At 36.4% G+C, this 22,606-nt stretch overlaps 1 protein-coding gene across 1 annotated transcript in view; it reads right to left on the bottom strand.

The window, feature by feature from the left end:
• fbxl17 (F-box and leucine-rich repeat protein 17) overlaps positions 1–22,606 on the bottom strand; it is a 316,022-nt gene that overhangs the window by 182,538 nt on the left and 110,878 nt on the right. Inside the window, exon 7 of the mRNA XM_088911430.1 lies at positions 15,894–16,024. Coding sequence (XP_088767556.1) covers positions 15,894–16,024 — 131 coding nt within the window. The remainder of the gene's footprint in view (positions 1–15,893; positions 16,025–22,606) is intronic.

Here is a 22,606-nt window from a genome sequence, read left to right as displayed (position 1 = left end):
GTGCGTGTGTAGAATTAACACTCACTGGCAATAAAACCAAATGCATCTGAGACCATACTCTCAGAAACAGACTACACAATTCACAAAAGAGCTTTACTTTATTGCAATACTACATTATGATCAGAAATAATGACTCTCTACAACTTCCATATACAAATCTGCCCAGCCAGCTTTAATAGATACACTGTAAGAGTACACATCATGAAACACCTTAAAGATGAGAGAGAATACACAGAAGAACTCCACATATCAAGTGTGTATCTGACACACAGTATACTGTATAAGTTACACTAAATTGATTTGGACCCATACTTTCTACATCTTATTGCTTAATTTAATTACAAATTCTAAATTCAGTTTTTACATTCTTTACTTAAAGAAGTACAGGATATTATGAGAGACTTACTGTACATATACGAATGGCACGTGCACAGGAAGAAGGCAAGAATGAGATATATTCTAGGCAAGGGCCTACAGTATACGGGGAACTCCAACATGTCACAGACACTTTGATAACATTTCAGCCTCAACAAAACTCCCATTAATATTGTGGTGGCTTCATGCTGGCAGATGGAGGTGTGGGACAGTGATACTCTGAGCAAGTTAATGCAATAGGTTACCTTTGGAACCACAAAGCAACGGTTATATTGTTCAACCCCAGTGGCACTGAGGGAGCTCCACCACGCAGAGAGCAGGGCTTAATTAGACATAAGGGTCATATCAGAGAGCACAACGGTATAAGTGGATAAGTGGTAGCCCAGGGTGTGATGGTGACAAAGTTAGGCACTACTGTGTACATAAAGGATGGCCAGGTACAAATTTGCAATGTTAAACATATTTATGGCAGACTTTCAAATTTAACATGTATTAGTACAGACCGCATGCTGTAGGATACAATATTTGTGGCACTAAAGGCCCTGCAAAGAGAAGTTTAGACACTGAAAAAAAGCAATTTGGTTGATACTGCTGAGAAACTCTACAGATACTTAACTCAGTAGGGTGGTTCTCAGCCCAGCCAGCTTCACAGAGTGTAGACTCGGTAGGGGGTGTCTACACTAAGGAAAGGCATAACAGTTTTACTTCCCAAGCTCCCTGTCTCACAAAAGCCAACCGGAATGTTTCTACGGGTTCATAGCCAAGATCTGCAGCTTAGTTCAACAAGGAATCAAACAGGCTCTCAACGGATGAAAGCGCAGCCTGCAGAACCATGTCCAAGCTCCTTTTAGCAGGTGATCGCATCATGTTCTTCATTTAAAAAATAAATTCAGGATACTCGCAGAAAGCAAGAGAAGCACAATGCTAAAAAAAAAGCACACTTCCGGGGTTGTTTTCTATTTTATTTTTTAGAAAGGATGCAGCTATTGAAACACAAATTCAAGAATTTTAAATGCTTATGCTTAATTTTCTTAAAATCTCTAAAGGGGGTTTGTTGTACTTTACTTTATTGGATTACCACTGATGATTAAAACAATTTGTTGGATACGTTTCTTGTTGTAAGGAACACTGTTTTCAGAAAGCTATGTATCTTGACTTACAGTCGAGCACAAAAACTAATGTAAATGTCATAGCGATACTGTGCTCCTGAGACTCCACTTTCTACCCTTTTCAACAAGAGCTTATGTGTAGGGTATACTGAAACATTTTTGAAAAGCCTTCCTGTTGTAGATTCCAGACAAACATCTGACAGGATAAAGTTGGGTTTATTCTACAGATTTTGGATGGGGCATTAAAAACCTTTCTGATCTGATTTCAAAAGTTATGTATGATATGGCTCTTACAACAAATGAAAGTCAAGTTCCCCCATGAAGTTGCTTGGCATCCTTTTTCTTCTAACTTTCATACATGCATGGAAACGTTATGCCGGACAGAGACATTCCACATAGATTGGAGTAATGTCCCTCCACTAAATCTGAGAAACAGCAGGATCTGCCACATTATCCAGCAGTGGCTTACATCTGCATGTTCATCTACCACATCCCCCAGGTGCTCGACTGGGTTAAGAGCCAGGGATTCAATGGCACAGTACATAGTATGGATTTCAGGGTGAAGCAGAACGTCCAAAGAAGTACTGATAGGTTAACTGGTTTCTGGAAAAAGTGGTCTTTGAGTGAGTGTCTGTGTATCGGTTTCTTTGTTTTCTATCTGTGTGTGTGCTGCATGGACTGGAGTCCTGTCCAGGGTGCATCCTGCCTTGCGCCCGGTGATTTTCGGGTTAGGCTCCTGCTCTCCCACAACCCTGTACTGGACAAAGTGGTTAGAAAATGGATGGATGGATGGATTTATAAATGATTTAATTTCCAGTAAAATACATATCAGTCACCATTAAGCTGAAGGTAGATTTGAGCTGAGCTGTTTCATGCATTTTCATGCGTTTTAAAAAGTGTGTGAATACGTTCTCTCACAACTAGATATTTTTCGACTGTTCTCCTTCTCCACCTTGCAAAAACTCATTTTTCTTTCTTTTTGGTAGAATTTGCTTAGTCTCCCCTGATGCAAAGAGCAGTGAATAATTTTCATAATCTCCACAATATTCTATGCCTCTGCATGAAAATTTTCACTTTTATGCCTGCCTAATAGAAAAGTGCTTTAATATGCAATTAAATTCTTCAATAGCAGCCCCTAATTAAAGCACTGTTAAACAAACAGTTATGAATATAGACGAACTACCAACACAATAGGCAAGGCGTTACTATTATATCAGGGGAAATAAAAGACTCAATAGAAAGCACAAATTCATTAAAATGAGGTTTGTTGATTTTCTTGTTCCCCTCAGACAAATGTCTTTTTTTTTTTTTGCACGCATCTATGTGTGCGCACACACTCTTAAAGTTTCAGCGACCTTGTCTTTGTGGTTGGCGTTGTTCTCTTTCTTCCCCTTCCGGGGAGACAGCCACCACACACTGCAGCTCTGCCTCTGTGCCTATCAGGGCTCTGACTGACAGGCCCACGCTCCAGAGCCCTGCACTCCACTCCAGCAGTCACACCAGGTTTCACTGATGGACGTCTGCCATGAAAAATCACAACAGACAGTCTCTCTCAGAATGATGATGACTTTCTGGAAGGAAGCGTTCTACCTGGGGAGAACAGTTGCTGTTCAGTTAAAGAAAAATCTATAACTTTTTTTTTGTAATAAAAAAAGTACTTGGCACTGAAGTTTAAAACACCTCAGTGATCACCAAGCTGTTCTTTCTTTTTTTTTATTCAACACCCTTATCAGAGGTTCCATGAAGGTGACTACAGAACCTATATTGAAAGTCTGAAAGCCAGTTCTAATTTTAATATATTCAAGTGAACAAAGGAGAAAGATTTTTCTATCAGAAAGGAGATTTTCTATCAGAATGCAAACATTTATTTTCAATGGAACTTTTTAGAAACCATAAAGTACAGCAAACTAGAATGCATGGGCCGACCATACTGCAATGGAAAGTTTGCTTTCAGAAACCATTAAAGGATCAGTAAGCTTCTACTGGTGTTGATGCAAGAAAGAACAAATTGAAGTCTAATGTGACCAGACGCACAGAGCAAAAATTCCCCTTCACCTCCTCACTTAAATGTTGAGATTAAGGGTGTAGCACTAAGATAATTAAGACAGTGAAGTCAATAACACAATTTATAGAAACAATGTTGATATTTAATGCTTACGGTATTTATTACCTAAAATGTTATATGAAATCAGTGCCTGAGCCTTACATTACACATGTCTGTCTTGAAAGGAGTCTTTCTGTTCATTTCTTGTCTCCTGGGATCTGCTCCAGTTAATTCTTTCGTCTACCAATGCTTTTGCTTGCAGTGTTAGGCAACCATTTCTACTTCCTCTTGTAGTGACAAACCCCTTATTTCTTCCACTGCACACATGATGATAACCACTGGTGCTGGAGTAATCTGGTGTTTTTGTTCTTACATTCAGTATCTATCTTTCACCTCTCTCATACTGATGGCAGCACACTCTGCTTGAAGATTTTTTTTAAAAGCACAAAAGCAGGTTGTCTATTAGAATGTTACTAACTCTTTGTCATATATTTATTTGCATATTGCAATAGATTTATGCTTTGTAACAGCACTTCATTTTCAGATTTTTGTTGATGGATCAATCCATTTTCAGGAAACCAGAACCTATCCCAGCGAGGATACGGTATGACAGTCCATTGACGTGGTGATTGATACATATTTGAAAAATGGTCAACAGTCAATAAGAAAACTTTGAGCACCTACAGAAATGTTCAAATGTTCATATCTGCACATACACCTACCTAAATTCAAATCAGAAATGCAAGTATCTCCTTCAGACAAAGTGAAACCTTTTAAGTGATTAAGATGTTAGGTGATCCTGACAGAATATATTTCACTTAATTCCAAGCAGTTTACGTTTTAAATCCAACTTAACCTTTACACCTGTGGCCCAAGATTACTAACCATTGAACGTTTTCAGTGTCAAAATGTATTAAACAGTTTAGGATGATGGTGCAGCCATTACTCAAAATTAATAACCACAGAGAATGTTTATCATCTCATGTTTTTTACATGAGTTCTGTCAGAAATAATCACCTTCTTCATATTTTTTATTTACAGTTCATACCCCTCATTTTTCATGTTGTTTAACTGTCTGACAACAGAATCTTGAAAAAATGCTTTTTATTTCCTTCAGCTTCAGGAACATTTTGTGCAATTCACAGAAATGGGAAAACTAAGATCTGTAAGAAAACCATCATAATTAGAAAATGGAAAAAAATCTCACATAAGCTCCAATTCTACCAATATTCTGCATGTACATCATCCTTTGCACATACCCTTAGCACAACTCAAATGTCAACAGCAGAAGCAGAAAATAAAGGGACGCAGGTAGCAGAAATGTGATAGCTTTTCTTTACCTGACATTGACATTTAACAAACACTAAGGGACAACTGCAACTCTAAGATATAGAGCAGAATTAATAAATTATTTAACTCCTACATTACCAGAGATAAAATGAAACCCTAACCAGTCTAAATGAAAGACTGTCCATTCATTTTATCAGTTTATTAAGAAATGACAACGCAATCCAAAAAAATGCCTATTAAACCAAACTTAAAAATTTGAGATTCTTCGGATTTGAAGATTTTAAAGATACTGCCAACTGCAGCAGATTCAACAAGAATTCACATTTTATGCTTAGTCCAAGTTTACTACTTGTGTGGGTTTAGATATTTTGGAGCCTCTATTAGAGCTGACCCCTAAGTAACAATGACAGACTTAATCAGTGCAGAGCTGATCAAAGTCTTGATTTGTGACTTCATCATGGAAATCGTTACCAGATGTCCAAACGGTCCGAACTGCCAGTAAACCTCGGACAAGAATGGTGAAGTAATTCCTCATCTTGAATGATTTATATAAAAGCCCAAAATGTTAAACACAATCACCCCACTAATTTGTGATTTTCATAAGTGATTAAGATTTGGTGGGAATGTTTGGCAGGGGGAAATGGCTCAAGGCAAGGGTGCGTGAATATTTATTTTCTGGTTTAAATTACTCTGTCAAAAAGGTATGAGATTTTGCTGTAAAAAAATCTGTCAGATGCCACCACAAAGCTCTTCATCAACTCAAACACTTAAGAGCAGTTTGTCACAGGTGTTCAGAAGAATTTCAGCTCTCTTCCCTTTCATCCATGAGACAAATGAATAACATCAAAAAGCTACGAAACTTTCAAGTTAAAATGCGCAATAAAAAAGACCACACCAGAAGCTGTACCCACAGTATAATTCCTTTAATGACTGAGGAAATAAGAACTGTCAAAAACTACTGTAACAAAAAGCATATTTGAGTTTCAAAAAATGCATGTCCTTGTTGAACATTATTTAATAGTTTCATTTAATGTTTACGTAAGTAATGGCTATGCAACTTTTTCTTTACTGTAACTTTATGTGCATGTATTTATTTTAAAGTGGAGGGAATTGGACTTTAAAACATCATAGTGACGTAGGGACGCATCTCTCCATAGTCCCACAGCAGGCCACATCATTTTTTGTAACTTGTTGCGTCTTATTATAAATGTAAAACAATTATTTTGGCCTTTGGTTATCACCTGTTAAACAAATCGAAGAAGAAACCGAGCTTTTCCAAGAGCCTGTTCAAGGCCAAGTGCGAGAGGAGTTGGGAGAGCAAATCACTGATGCTCTGGGTTGACAGCACGATGCCTGACCAGCAGGAGTTAGATTGACAGGAATGCAAATTGCTTTCCTCTGTACACTTTCTTTGAGAAATCTTTTCAAAACATTTTTTAAATAAAGAAAATAAGTGTACAAAATGACATGAAATAAGAAAATATAAATGATTTAAGCTTGTTTCAATAATTTAAATCCTGCCAATTCTGATTTTTTTTCTTTATGGATTTCTTCACTCTGTTTTTGAAGCAAAATTAAATACTTCATCACTCCCCTCCCAGCACCGAAAACTATTTCATATACTGTATACTAATGAGAAATATCTAATTTCCTTTAAAAGTACTAGGAAGTAAAGAATTAAATTTCATTCTATACTTAAATTTTAAAAATCATTTTGGATGAGTTGAAGAACATCTGTTCTAATGATGTGACCTTTATTTTTGAAAACACAAAGATATGACCTGCACTTGAAAGTGCCCACCATTCTGCAAATACCACACTCTGTATCGCACATAATATTACACACATTGTTTCTATGTACACATTATAGAACTCAAAGCAAATCATGCAGGAAATTACTCTACCGAACAGGAGACCCATTGGCAACTCTTAAATCTGCCACGAAAGTCACTTTATATAAATGTTACATTACTGCCATGATGAAATATAACTGAATATTTGTTGGAAATGTACACTGAGTGAAAGTGAGCAGCTGCACTTTTTAATTGATTTGAAAATGGAAGTAACTTATACATCAACATCCTGGAAGCTTCCTATTAAATGGATAGTGCCAGCGAACCAGGGAACCTTGCAGAACAAGCTTTCAATGAAAAAAAAAAACCTCTTCCTGAATTTACTGGTTTTTATAGGCGAGGGCACCTTGGAAGCTGTTTATCAAAGCTTCTTTTTTAATCAATAGAATTCTATAAAACATCTCTTTATTTGAATTCCACTACTTTTGTAATTTATTACCCTTTATACCAGCAAGAAATGGCTTCTAATTTTCTATACAAGCACTTTTTAATTCAAAATCTTGCCAGCCCCCAAATGACTGTCAGTGTTGTTTCACTGTTAAAGCTACACATTTCAAAGTATTTTCACTATGATGAAAGAAGTCTAAAAAATAATGTTCCTGAAATTTAAGGGGATGTGGTTCTTCTCTTTCCATTTATTAGTGTCCAACAATCCAAATGAACTTTGAATGAAAATTCATTGAGTTCTCCAATACTTTTGTCCCCTAATTGGGATGTCAGTCTTGTATCAAACACTAGTTTTAAACCAAGATTTTACAAAAACAAAAAATTTCGTATTTAATAAATCTTTTGTGCCATTTATATATATTACCTATACATTACATTCTACTGTACTTACAGTACATACAAAAGTATTCTTACCAATGTATGTGCAAAGCTTTAGAGAGTTGGTAAAAGTGAAAAAATCTTTTCCAATATTTTTCTGAGTCCATCACAAAAACTCTAGATGAAATAACCAGTTTGGAAACAGTTCATCACAAGCAATTTTGTATGCACTCAGTAGTTATGTTAATAACTATAGCTTTTGTGGTCGATCCTTAGACATAAGCTGCATACAGATGAGATTTATTTATTTTAATACTGTATCAACAACATCTTTTTGTTAATTTCCTTCAAAGTATGCTGAATACCAGTGAGATGGGAAGAGATACTATTCAGCTCCTTACTCAGCAGAATTCCATAAAACCAATTTCTCTCTTACAGAAAGATCCAATCAATTTATTCTACATATTTAGACATTTTTCAATGTTACATTATGAAAACGAAAAATAAACTACTGATTTCTTTCAGTTGTCTGCCTGATTATACATTTTCAAATACGGTTTCAAAGTTTATCAAAAACAAATAGGCAGATCAATTTTACAGAGGTTCTTTTGAGCTGTTTTTCTGTTTTGTCAATAATACGTGTTCCACACTTTAAAGTTACATTCTAATAAAATTTCTAACATAACTAAAAACTAATGGATTTCAGACAATAAACATACTCACAATTCCTCATTCTTTTTTTTCCAACTTCAACATTAATTAAAAGCATTTTGCATTGTTTAAACCTGTACCTGTAATGGTACAGAACAAATTATGGGAGCAGACATGAGCTAAGTGCAGAAGAAATCATGTCATTACATAATCACACATTTATACTTGAGAAAAAAGCTGTTCAAGCTATATTTCTTTGTAGATCTGTCTTTATCGGACAAAGGTGTCAAGAGTTGTGGTACAAAGATGAACGGCAGTAATTTGAAATTTTTTTAAGGCTGCGTTTACAGCACAAGAAGTTAAACGAGGTTAACCTTTGGTGAGCTGTAAAAACACTTAATGGCTAAAAGGGAAAGTACAATACAATTTAATATGTGTTCTTTTGATGAAATGGTTTGATTGGGAGTATTTGTTCTTAGGTTCCACAGGAGCAGGATAAAGGATGCTTATTACACTGCTGGTCATGGGCTGAAGAGCATGGTAAGATATGTTATCGTTCTATGCTTTACACTGTAAAATATATGTGTTTGAGGCACAATAGAGAAATTACAAGGTACTGTACCCCCACCAGCCAAAAAAAATGAGGGCATAAAAATATGGCTTTTAGATGTGTTCCCATCAACTCTTAAATTACATTTGAAAACGATGTGATTTTGCTTTTCCTTCCACCTCCATCAGTTGCCTTCTATTTCTTCTTGCACCCTGGAGATGTAATCTCCGGAGGTCAAAGCACCAGTTTCATCTAAGAGCTAACAGTTAAACTGTTAGAAAAATTGAAAAGTTGTTTCAGGCCCAGTTCAGATCTTCTGCAGTAGGAATATCTCCAGGTAGGAGCCTCTGGTGACCACATTAAGTTTTAGTTATTTACAGCAGAGTAAAACAGGCTCCTTTAAAGCTCATTCCCAAGTTAGATGACCCTTATGCCCAGAGCAGTAGCTTCAGCTGTTCTCAAATGGTGATCGAACACCATCTGGGGGCAAAACTTTCAGCAGTTTGGTAGAGATACAACTCTAACAAGCAAATCAATAAGAAACACTATTCTAGATACTTCGATCATGAATAAGCTTCAAATCATATTCACAAAAAAGTTTTAAGGGTTGGGTTTACATGATTTCCTAGTTCTATTTTTTGCCCTGCACTTATTTCATGACTTGTTACTCCAGTAATGTGATTAGCACTTCTACTACTCATTTTCTTAAAAACATAAGAGGTAAAAAAAAAATCAAATGACAGGAAAGCAGTGCTATTTTGTAAATATTAATTTGCCTACAAAAATAATCTGATATGAAAAATTCTTGTAACGTAATAACCAAAGATTGGTCCACTGCAGAGTCAAACTCCCCTACAGCCCTCTATGAACTACAGCAAAAGTTTGTATAGTGCAGGTGTTTAGGAGCCAGCATGAATCAATCAAAAGAAGATCAACTTGACTTGTTCATCACAAGAAAAAGGAAGAAGCCAAACCCGAGAAGGCCAAATACTGAAAAATAAAAAACATGTTCATCGCAGACATTCTACATACAAGTGCAGAGTACAAAAAGCACAGAATCTAAAAATTGAAAACATTTCAATTTTCTTGATTTTTTTTCAGAGCTATCAAATAAATGTCACCGGATAATTTTTATAACCCATGAAATGGGCATAGAAAGTCATGATTAAAACTATAAAAATACAGCAAAAAAAACAATCATAATAGTGGATCAGGTATGGTTTGCCATTTGTGCTGTTGCTGTAAAGTGACAGCAATGTCTGCCAATAATAAAAATTGGAAACCCCTAAAAACTGATATAGTATCTTGAAACCTATTCTCAGTTACAGGTTTCCCTCATCAACCATGGTATTCACCCATAAAGAATGTCCATGTTGAGTACCAGCTTTCCCAGCCCTGGGAATCCCTTGCTCATACTGGGTTCTGCCCACAAAAACTTTTATCAGGCACTTGGCTTCTCTGCCAACATCTGGCAACTCTACGTTGCCATTTTCCCTTCCTCACTCATCAGCAAATCTCCACCAAGCTGGGTGTTCAATGCATGTTTTTCACATTTGTACACTTGATTTCAGTGTTCTCTCAAGCATATTCAATTCGCCTGCTATGTTTAAGCCACAGGATGCAAGGCAAACAGAATTTTACTATTAATTCTATTTCATATGATGAATTATAGCTCACATTATGTCAGCCGTTGATGAGGGTAAGGCAAGCGGTGTGATCCTACTCCCTGTATCTGTGAAATTCTAGGATTTACAAACCGCTGCAGTTTTCAGGAATGTAACCCCTGTGTTTGGGGAGGGAAACCTGTACACTTTGCCAGCAGTGACCGAGAGTTCTGCTGCCTTTCCTTTAGACGCACACCTGCCCCTGCCCACTCTCACCTATGTTCCTCACCAACACAAAAGCGAGCAGCAGATTACAAAGTATGACAAGCGTGTCAGACAGTTCCCACCTGCAACTAAACGGTCTGCTGAAGGTATGGATGGGCAGAGAGGGCGACACATTATTTCTTCAACTGTAGAACTATAAGATTTTTTTTAAAAAGTGCCGCCTGCAAAAAAGTCTTTCTGAGTCTTAGTCTCTAAAAATGATTTCAAAGAGTGGAGCTAAGTAAACGACAAAATTTATACAGCTCCAGGGGATGTCGATTATGGGATTTTACTCTGTTGCCATGCATACTAAAGACGGTTAAAAAGTTGCGCATATATCACTCCTGATGAAGGTAATCTTCCAATCTAATTCTCAAGAGGGATGAGACATTTGAGCGCGCTGCACTTTTCTCCCCTACAGTCCTCTATGATGTGACATTCATAAAAGCAAAGCAGATTATCTGCTTGTGATTTGGTTCACAGGTTCTTGAACATTCACATATACAATACACAGCATCAGTTTATAAAAACAGGTCTCAGGAATTATATCACCCCAGGTGGCCTGCAAATACTCAATACCCTATGCATCAGAAACTGCAAAAATGAAGCTGAAAATTTTATATTTTTTTATTGAATCAATCTGAATTTGATTAATGTAAAAGAAACTCTGAAAACCTACCAAGATCCATTGAGGTATCCCTGCTAAATTTAACCTCTTTAGAAATTTAAAAGTACAAAGCAGGAATTCATTGAAAAATTGCCCAATATTTCTTGAGGTCTGCCATATACTGTAACAAAACAGCAACATATAACAGAATTTAGCAGAAGAAATAGCCAATTGAAATCCCATTTATGTTAACACTGCACCAAACATGATAAATAAGGTTTTTCCTGTTCAATAAAATGGCATCCAAAATTACACAGCTAAATTGAAAAGAATACACTAGAATATCTTAGGAAAACATCTGAAGAGACCTTTAACAATGAGGTCAAATTTAAAAGAGCAGTTTGTCTGAATACTCTGTAACAATGTTCACCAAAATACTGCAGGTTAACAACAGACATTAATTGGAATGGGGTGTTTTTCTATAAGTTTTGACAGTCCTGTGTTTTTTTTTAACAAATTAGGTTTTGATCATGAACTTCAGAAGTCATGTGTTGTGAGATTATACATACTGCAACCTTATTTTTACTGCCTGATGCCTTTATAAACCTGATATGGTTTATCTTTACTCTTTTTTATACTAGCACCATATATGTATATTTTTTAAATGCATGTACTTACATTCCCCTTAATTCTTATTGACATATTATTGCTTTACACAATGCCAATGACTGGACTGTGTTCCAAAGGTTCATTAGCCTGAAAAATCTCTGCCTTGAATACATTTACTGAAGAGGACATGATGGTTAGGATCAAGAATTAAGGAACTTACAAATGAGCATTGCACATTGAGCTGCCAGACGCTTTGTGGAAAGTGAGTTATAATCATTTCTAGTACTGTACGGAGATTATATTTTAGCCGCTGAAATAATAATTATTAGGATGGTGTCAAGCAACAGTGATTTATGTATTATTTTCCTTTGTTATTCTCAGAGAGCGGCACCATTTCCCCACCATGACTTTAATAAAACCCAGGGAAAGGATGGAACTTTGGTAAGCAGGAAATTAAGTTGTATTTCTAAGTAGAATGCTAAAAGTACTACATAGTTACACTATCATTTATATTAATTGCCTTGATTTAAATTCAATTTTATTTTCAAATTTCAGCCATGTTAAATTTTTGCTCTTTTTTAATGCCTGGCATGTACAGTATATGCTCAGGTCAGATGTATTCAGACACCCACTTCATAAATGATCATTATAGTACACCGAAGAACATTTAGGTTACAAACTTAAAAGTTGAACAGTATAGAGGAGACCATGTGGTCCAATCATCTTGTTTGGTTGAAGTGGATAATTCATCTCGTTTTGAAAGATGCCAGGCAATTGGGGTCAATAACATGGCTGCATAGCATGTTTCAGTTTTCTACCATTCTCTGTGTAAAAAAGTACTTCCTATTCTAAGTTTTAAATGTATTTCCACTTAATTTTCCTTGAAATCCAGAAGAAGTGCATTGAAATGACTTTGGCAATACCTTAGAGAATTATGAGCACTTGAATTAAGTCTCCTCATAGTTATTCTTCTCTGCTCAAGACTTAAAAAGGTTCAAATCTTTTAACCACTAGGAAATTCCTTTGAGCCTGGGAATGTATCTGATCGCTCTTCGCCACACTGATTCCATCTTCTTTGGTACGTAGTAACCAGAATTGAACACAATGTTTTCAATGAGGTCTAACTAGTGCATTGTACTATTCTAACATAACATGCATAGATTTAAACGCTATACCTCTAACTGCACATCCACTCTGCATTCCTTTTGCCTTTTTTATTACTTCTCCACATTGTCTAGAAGGTGTGATATTTAGTGTCCTCGCAAGTGGAAGACAAACAACAGGGAACAAAATGACAAAGACACTGCACAAAGCCATGGGCCCTTCAATTTGTAAAGCACCTGGCTAGACTGGTTGTGTTACATGGTGGCAATAGAAACTTCACGACCATATTCCACAAAACTAGCCGGCACAGCAACTGCAGCCTCTTACCACCAATTACCATCCATCCATTTTCTACAGGGTTGCGGAGGTCCCTGCAGGCAACAGCCACAAACCAGGATACACCCTGGACAGGATGCCAGTCCATCATCTACCCAACTTTTCTTCAAAACATGCTCTGCTTCAACCATATAATTGAAGCAAGGCGGAAGTTGCTGTGTGCGGATATGTTTTACTGTGTCTGAAAGATCAATAGGTTATCCTGACTTTTGTGTCGCTGTCACAAGAGGTAGAGCAGGGGTGTGGTGTAAACATGTGATCAACTTATGGTAAGCGAGAGGGCACTCGACAACAATAAACAGCTCCATCCATCATTACAGAAGTGCCTTGTATTCTTTCTGCAGTTATTTGTTAGCAGTCAAACTGGTTATATGGAATGGATCCTTCAGGTAACCTATTGAGTCATTACACAGAGCTGACTGCTACTTTTGATTTGTTGATCAAGGGTGCCTTTCTGTTACCTTGAAGATGACTAGGGGGTAGGTAGTTGGGACCTGAATACCCCCCATGACTTCATATTGTCACATGCCTGCGTTTAACATATCCCAGACCACAAAGCATATCACTTTCAATGATCCAATACTATCTTGACAGCACCATTAAAACCACGTATCTTTACTGCAAACACATCAACAAACAGGCACAAATCTCTTGCCTCATTGTGTATTAAGACTTTAGCCACTGCATTCTAAAAAATTAAAGAGAAATGCAAAGAGGAAGTGATCTTCTACAGGCCTCTTACAACCTCTCATAATATTCTACTCGCACAGTTTAATGGGTTAGCGTTCAGTAATAATAAGGAGTGGAATGACATGTTGCATATCATTTAGTTTTCCAAATGTCACTCATGATATTGTTTCCATCTGCAAAAGATTCCTGTTTGAAAAAGTGTACACAGAGTTTCAGTTGGGTACATTTAACCTTCCAAAAACTGTTATACGAAAGCTTGCCAAAGAAAACAGAACTTATTGTTCTTTTTCAACAGCAAACTTGCTATTATCCTTAGTTGGGTTTTAGCCAGTGGTCATACCACAAGTAAAACTGTTTTTTCTAGAAATGTCAAAACAAAATCATAACAGCCAAGAAGTAAATATATGATCTCTTAAAATTAACATTAGCCTTTATCCTAAGCACAGTAGGAACGTGTTTAGAAGTAGCAAGAGAACCTGTAATAAAATCACTGCACTGATATTTAATGTAGTGAAGCTGAAAATGCAAACACTTTCTAAAGTACATTTCTTAGTCAACAGAAACCAAAAATGTTTTGTACACGCCAGGGTGTATGCGGGAGTAAACTCAATTTGTAATCAAAGAAAAGAGTAAAGAAAAAGCAGTCAACAAATTCCAGCTGTGACATTGGAAATATTCAACAATAATTCCAAAAGGAAATTGGTTTCAACACAAACATGCAAAAAAATGGAAATGCTATGATCAGTGTAAGGTAAAAATAGTTATTTTGTATTCATGATATTAGATCTGTAAATTTCAATACTCAGATTATTTAAATGCCATATGTGGCTATTTCCGTGTTAACTGCTTCTGGCTCACATTTGAATTTCTCTTGAAACCTGAAGAACAGAAGATCAAAGGACTATTATACAGCCGAAGAAATCGGTCCAGTTTCTTTCAGACACTGTCCTCCACAAAGAATTTGCAAAAGAAAACCATCTGCAAACCCGGACACTACTTATGTGTCTGCATATTGAAGAATAATGACTGCCATCTCAATTAGAGCATCTGCAAGGTCATAGTTTCATCACATAGTTTGTAACTGCATCTCTAGCATTCATCTAAACCATTAAAAGTCTGACCAAACCAATATAACTGAAATACAAGTGATTATAAGTCCTTGGAAGGCAAAGCAAAGAATTAATTTAATGAAAAAATAGCTTCGCTGCTGTGTTAAACAAATATCAAGGTTAGTCTCTCAGCTCTGTGCATTTTAAATCTGTAAGGAAACTCAAGGATGTGGTGGGGGATAAGTAACTGTTTTCAAGGAAACCACTACACTTTCTCCAAAGGGCTTCTAATCAATTTACAGGTCCGCCTTAGTGTTCTCCTTACCACATTCCACAAACTACCTGCCACAGCAGCTGCAGCCTGTTAGCACCCATTACCATCCATCCCTTTCCTACAGGGCTGCGGAGGAGCCAGTGTCCCTCGCGGCAGGCAGCGGCCGCAAGCCAGGACACACCCTGGACAGGACACCAGTGTCCATCGCAGGGCACACACAGACACAGACATGCACACACTCGCGCCAGAGCTCATTTTTCCAGAATCCAAATAACCTACCAGTATGTCTTTGGAATGGGGGAGGAAACTCAAGCACCTGGCAAAAACCTACTCAACCATAGGGAGAGCATATAAACACCAGGAACTGAACCTGCTAACTATTGCATTCTCATGCCACCCCATGAGAAAAACACCTCACAGAACCATTAAGAAACAAGATACCTTGTGTGTTCTGCATACTACTCCTGTCATATTATACACTGTAGGGATACAAAAGCATCCAGGAAAAAATAAAAGTTTTCCCTAGAATAACTTGAAGTATAACGAAAGCTGAGCTAACCTTACATTCAGAAGTGCAAGATATTGACTTCATGGTGGCTAGATTATGGCATTAAACACTCTTGTTTTCCCCACTCATGGAATACTATCACAGCTTTGAGGTTGCAGAGCGTACATTCACAGCGATGACAGTTTTCAAATAAGCTAAGAAACGTTTTTACCTGTCATTGATGCTCCAGTTCAGGCAGAGGTTAAGTGAACTCAAACTCGTGCATTTCCTCACCACTTCAATGACGGTTTCGTTATTCAACTCCGAGATGTGACGCAAATCCAGGCTGCTCAAATTCTTAAGCTAAAAATAGAATGAGGGAAAGACTAGTTTAATCTAAACCATATCGTAATTAAAATAACAATGCTGAGATACAAAATACTGAATGATGCATATACAGAGGCTGCATGTTGGGAATGGATGCACGATCTGGTTACTATTTGTCTGTACCTCACTCTGAAGAAACATTCTGGCACCAGTGGAATTGGATTTGATAAACAGAGAGGAATAAGACATTAAGGAATAACAGCTCACAGTTATCCATTCAGATAAGCAGCCCTAACCTAATGGAGACACTAGATGTTTTTCTTGATGACTCTCAAGAACGGAATAGTAGGAGCTCCTTGACTGACACAACTGGAAGAAGCACTTGCCCAAGAGCAGGTTATACTTGTATGATCCAAGCATGACGGGTTCAAACCCTTTTCCTAGCCGCCTGTGACGGGGATTAACCAAGTGACAGAGCACAACTGAATGAACCTTTCAAGTATTATGCATTGGAGACACTCAGTTTAAACTTAGGAAAAGGAGTGATAGTTGTCAAACACTGTATATTGTGGAAATATTTAACTGCCATTTTCAATCCTACAAAGCAAGGTTTGTCGCTCTTCCATGTTGGAACTCATTTCTGAGAGTTTTGTCTGCAGAAATACCAAAAGGTGGCATTATTAAAAGGATATACAATAATTATATACTTTCTGATAAATACCAATATCCACTTCTGTGTGTATTCAGGGTAGTCAATGTAGGGAACTGAGAAGGCTGACTGCACAGTTCTGAACTGCAGAACACACTGTAACTTCACACAGCAGTTTGTGTTATGTAAGTTTGTAGTTTAAACTGCTTTTTTATTTCTCCACTCCCCAAATTCCCATCAAACTGTTCAAAGAAAATTCTCATGACCTTGCTCAGCTGACAACTGGGAGCATGTTTTATGATTTAACTTTTTTCTAAATAGTGTGTATTCAAGCTGGTGTCAGGGATGACTATTATTACTTAAGATCTATTTAACTCTTAATTCCCCCCTTAACTAATTTTACAAAAGAGAAGCCATTTAGGCAAGCAATTTATTCTGTTTTCTACAATTATGTGGTATTTCTATCCCTTTCCATTACATTAAAGTATGAAAAATGTTTTAAAGTGCCATTAGGTATTCACGTTCAATTCAGCCACTCATTAATTTATGTCAACAAAATGCGAACAATTAATAGATACAAAATGTTCTGTGCTGCAAATCTAGTTACTCTGTACAGTGATGCAATGCAATACTAAAGAATTACATTACCTTGAATAAATAACTGCAGCCTTCTAAATTTATATAAATGACCACTTCTTTACAGTCCATTAGCATGGAATGGCCCATACAAGAGACTGAAGACTCTTGAGTTTAAGAATAATCCCTCAGGCCATATCAATTGGACTCACCCATTGTACCTACCTTGTACTAATTATACCTAATGATTATGGCTTAATACAAAAAGTATGCCAAAAACTTTCACAGTTTGATTATAAAGAAATTAAGTACTGGAATGTACACCGACAGCAAAGGTTTATTAGAAACCAGTCTTAATACAGTATAGTCAAAAGGTCTTACTAATGATCCTGTCATAACTTCATGGTATACATACTGTAACTAAACATTTTCCAATAGTAATGCAAATACAAATGAAAAATATTCACACCTGTGGAAAAAGAAATTAAAATTAGAAATGAGAAAATTAGAAGATTTATCATTTTTTAAAAAGACAGATGTCTCTGAGAAAAGTAGATTGAATTACTGTATACTATCTCTTGAGGCAAAATGATTTTCAAGTTGGAAGATTGTTCTCTCCTTTTAGCTTTATAAACTTATAAACAGTTTTGTAGATGTCAAAGTATGCTGCAGTCACCAAGATGACTCAGAATACTGCTATCGTAATTAGAAGTTTACTGAATGCTGTTTGCCATAACCTTGTTTGGATTATCAAATAACTTGTGCTACAAATAAAACTAAACTTAAAAAAATATTTTAAGTTGAAGTGAATATCTTACCTGACATTTAACCTAAGAAAGAAACACATATGCATCTTCCTGGAAGTTATGCCTTGTGTGCCATTTGAGACCTGTATTAACATCACTGCTGCTACTGTATAATTCTTCAAGACACTTTACAGGAAGGTATAATGATTAAATCCCTGCATTACTAGACACTTTCTCAACATGAAATGTCCATTAGTTAACACTATTTTGTTTGAGTATATACAGTACTGTGGAGAACTCGATCACCAGATGCAAACAGGCCCAGCTATTAGTAATTTCAAATTGTCTGGTAATTGTGTCATTTTTATTGCTGTAATGGTTTATCGCCTCTTGTGTTTTAAATTTACAAGTCTGCAAATTGCTGCATTAAGCTCACTTTTCCCCACAGAATGACTCACTTCAATTTATTAAAGGCCAATCAATGGACCCACTTCGGAGTTTCAGAGGATTAAACATCTTCTCATCCTTAAATAATCAGCCATACTCTCCTCATAGAAAATAATCAGCATTAATAAAGCTTTGCAAAAATGTTTCACATTGATCTCTTATTGAATACAACTGCCAAATACAGGTAGGCTTGAAAAGCAGGATAGAAGAACTCACCTTAACATAGGTCAGGTAAGGATTACAAAACGTATTCAGTAAGAGGATAAGAATAAAAGATAAGAATGTTAAATCCTCTCCTATTCAAAATAATTAAAATGAACCAGTAAATGCAAACCTACAAGAAACAGACTATTAGACTAATTAAAAGAAAAAAGACATATCCGATGCATCTGTGTATTGGAATTAATCTGTTCTTAATTTAAAAATGCAAACATAGAAGTCACAATACCAAAGTAATCCTAGCTCACGTTTTAATTTAAAAATTAAAAATGCAGGAGACCATCCTAAGGACAGATCTGCAATTTCAGAACACCAAAAAGACACACTCAAGAATGAATTTCAGTCACCAAACTCCTGGTCCTTGATTCCCCTCTGCTAATATTCTTAATGCAGCACTCCTTCTCTCATTTCTCAAAAAATATTTATGATGAGACAAAGGAGACAAATGATCTAAAAATTACAGAGTGAGGAGATTTAAAGGCTATCGTCAGCCCTGTGGAAATGGCACCTGTAAGAACACTGTGGGCTCCTACAACTGCCTCTGCTTCCCCGGATTTGAGCTCACCCACAACAACGACTGCATGGGTACGTGCACAGCTCTCTACTCCCAGTTCCTGGAATATGCCGCAGTACATAACTTGGTAGAATTTAGAGACGATGGTCAACACCTAGCTAGTGTCAACGTTTACAGTTCTCGGGAGCTTTAAAGCAGGCGGAAACAATGTGTGGAAGATGAGATATCCACAGAGTTGTCCAGTATGTGGTCTCTGCAACACATTGATCAAATGAATTGGTAAAAGAATAAGGGTCATCAACAGTTCAGGCAAACAGCATAAAAGGCCACAGAAGACGGAGAGAAGGACGTGGGAAGAGACAGAAAGACGGAAGAAAGTGCGTGCTAGGTGAGAGACCCTTGTTCCATTCAGCCTTTGATATCAGATACAAGTTGAGTATTTTAACATTAAGAGACCTCGCCACTCTCTTACTTACTTTAGTTAAACTCTGATTTTCTGTATAGAAAATCCCTATGTTAAAAACGGCCTCCCATGGTTAGTGGATGCATATTTAGAATAGGGAGATGGGTTTTTCATTAACTTTAATTAAATTATTTTTTTCAACCTGGGATTGGCAAAATCAGATGTTATTGTTATTTACTGTTATTTACTTTTGATGTTTGACAGGTATTCTCTTCACATGTTTTCTTTAAGGTTACGCTATTAGAGTGAACTTCACTGATTCTTGAAAGAAACCGAATACTTGACCTTTAGAGCCCATCCCTGCTCTTTGCCTTCTGGACCACACTGCTGCTGTCTCATCTCGTGTTCATGTTTTTGCTCTTTAGCCTTTGGTGAATAATATTAGCTAGTTAATATTAGCAGGCGTCGGGCAGGGCTCGCAGGGCTTGTTCCAGGCTTTGCCCACATTGTAATTCTTTTACCAATTCATTTGATCAATGTGTTGCAGAGACCACATACTGGACAACTCTGTGGATATCTCATCTTCCACACATTGTTTCCGCCTGCTTTAAAGCTCCCGAGAACTGTAAACGTTGACACTAGCTAGGTGTTGACCATCGTCTCTAAATTCTTAACACAACAAGCCCTTACAATAAGCAACAGTACTTTTTCTTATTGTTCACTGAAGACTGAGATATGGCTGATTTTATTCAATACAATTAATCTGCGACTCATAAATGTGTTTTGAAAAAAATAAACAAACTGAATGTAACACTACATGCTTAGAAAAACACACTACAGTCAAATTTACCTCAAAGGATTTTTAATATTAAACTTTAAAAACTGACATATCTAAAGTAATAAAACCTATTAGCATGCAAACCAGTTTCTAACACAGTTATAGCATTTCTCCTAGGAGAACTCATATGTTATGGTTTGTGACCTTAATGTAATCCGAATAGGAAATGAGAGCTAAATTAGTAATGCTCTCCAAGCAGCACTAAATATAATGCTAGAGGCTACATCTTCCTGCCATTTAAATTTCTTTGGTGTTCAACCAAAAACCAAATCTGCTCCCAGATGTGTTGGGAGACATTAACATTTACTAAATACAATGCTGTCAAGCTGTGATGTTTATTTTCGCTTTTCACTTTTGATTGCATTTCACTTCCATTACAGCCATCGCTTACTCATTACGGCTGACAGAACTGCACTTTCCTGAAAGTGGTCAAAAAGTCATTTTGCCATTTGTCTCTCCACGCCCTCAAAATCCAGCAATGACGAACCCAGATAGTTTTTCATTCAAGGCTGTATTATGTTCAGTTTCTCCGAAGAGCTCAGACAAATGTTATAGAACAGCAAACATAAGGACACTTTCATTAACCTTTGCCGACTTCCAGCTACTCTGAAATAAATCAATGTACTGTTCCCAAAGCCCAACACCAGAAGGTCAGAGGCTGCTGTTGTCATGGGTCAAGCAGGGTCCATTTTAAGACACTAAAGTAGATGGGGCCATATCAAGTTCAGGTTCATGTCTTCTTTTAGACTGTGTTGAAAACCTCATTATCATAAGATCAAGTCATTGGTCAGCATCTGCTAAAAATGTATTCTATTAAAAACATGGTGGGATATTTCACACATTACTTATTTTACAAAGTAGAAATTGTGTTGTAAAAATATTTGTGCAGTAAGTTCTGCACAAGGTGAATAAAAGGGTTTTAGATGTACAGGGTTTTTGTGAAAATATTTTGAAAATATTTAGGAACGCAGAACATTTAGTAAACTATAACAATCTAAATCTTTAAAACTATTTACAAATATAGAAGGCTCCGCGGCCGAAACATTGTGTCTTCTTTCCTCTCTTTTCAGCATGGAATAAACCTATTACTTGTTACAATGTATTTCAGTCAGGCAGATATCAAATGCAGGGCAAACTAAGTCAGTTTATAAAGCCATCTAGAACTGGTCCACAGCAAACTAATGCAATTAGACAATCATAGAATATGTATACCCATAAACAAATGGATAGCTTCAGAGAAACTTTGACTAAGAGTAATGTCTTCATTTTTAAAAAATAAATACCTTTAATGTTACAATTATTATCATAAAATACTGAAAAGCTATTTAAAAACGCATGCCTTTTTAATATAACCCACCCCATGGACAATGGCTTAAAATGATTTTCTGTGTAATTAAATAAAAATACAAAGTATGGGGTTCACCGATCTCTAACAAATTTTAAAAAATCACAGCTATGTAAGAGTTTTATAATCGACTTGAAAAACAGAAAGCTTTCACCTAGAGGGTGACATTTCAATAAAATGTGAAGGAATAGAATACTTCTTAACTGAGTCATGATGCTACACTTAAGGATTTTCAAAGCCTGTATTACCCAGCAATAATTACAGGGCCAGTGGCTACATTATGCTCATAAACTGGTCAATATAAGCATATGCGAAACATTTTAACTGTCAAGAAAGCTTCTTCTGTATTTTTTTCCTGTACATTTGCTGTGATTTACAGAGAGGCCTTGCTATTTTCAAGCAGCAATGCAGATAAAAGGTTTGGCATGATTTCTGGAAAATGATTATAAAAGAAGAAAAGCACAAAGATCTTCAACCTAATCATGTCACACAAGTGCAAAAAACATTGTGATTTATATTTTTGCTGGCTCGAGAATCTGTCAGCAATATATCTTAAACAGTATTATTCTCTCTGCAAAGCAGTCAGAATGGAAGAGAAGTTAAGCAAAAAAAAGACAAGAAAAAGGAAATGGAACAGACTGGTTCGTCACTATACACACTTTACAAAAGTTAGACTTAAAACATTGTGTCTCTTTCATCAAGGAATGTAAGTTTAAATATAATGATTAGCAAAGAAATGAATCACTTCTAATTGTAACAGATTCATAAAGTTGTCAGGCAACTGGCTTTTCCTGGCAGGTGCACTGACATTTTATTGAACAAACATTGATAACATTGATAAGGTAAATTTCTTAACATTTGTTATCAACAGGGGCTCTACT

This window comes from Atractosteus spatula, chromosome 3 (genome assembly GCF_055471065.1).
Source record: "Atractosteus spatula isolate fAtrSpa1 chromosome 3, fAtrSpa1.hap1, whole genome shotgun sequence".
Classification (NCBI taxonomy): Eukaryota; Metazoa; Chordata; class Actinopteri; order Semionotiformes; family Lepisosteidae; genus Atractosteus; species Atractosteus spatula.
Note: the sequence above shows the minus strand (reverse complement) of the source record. Positions and strands in the feature narration are given on the sequence as shown.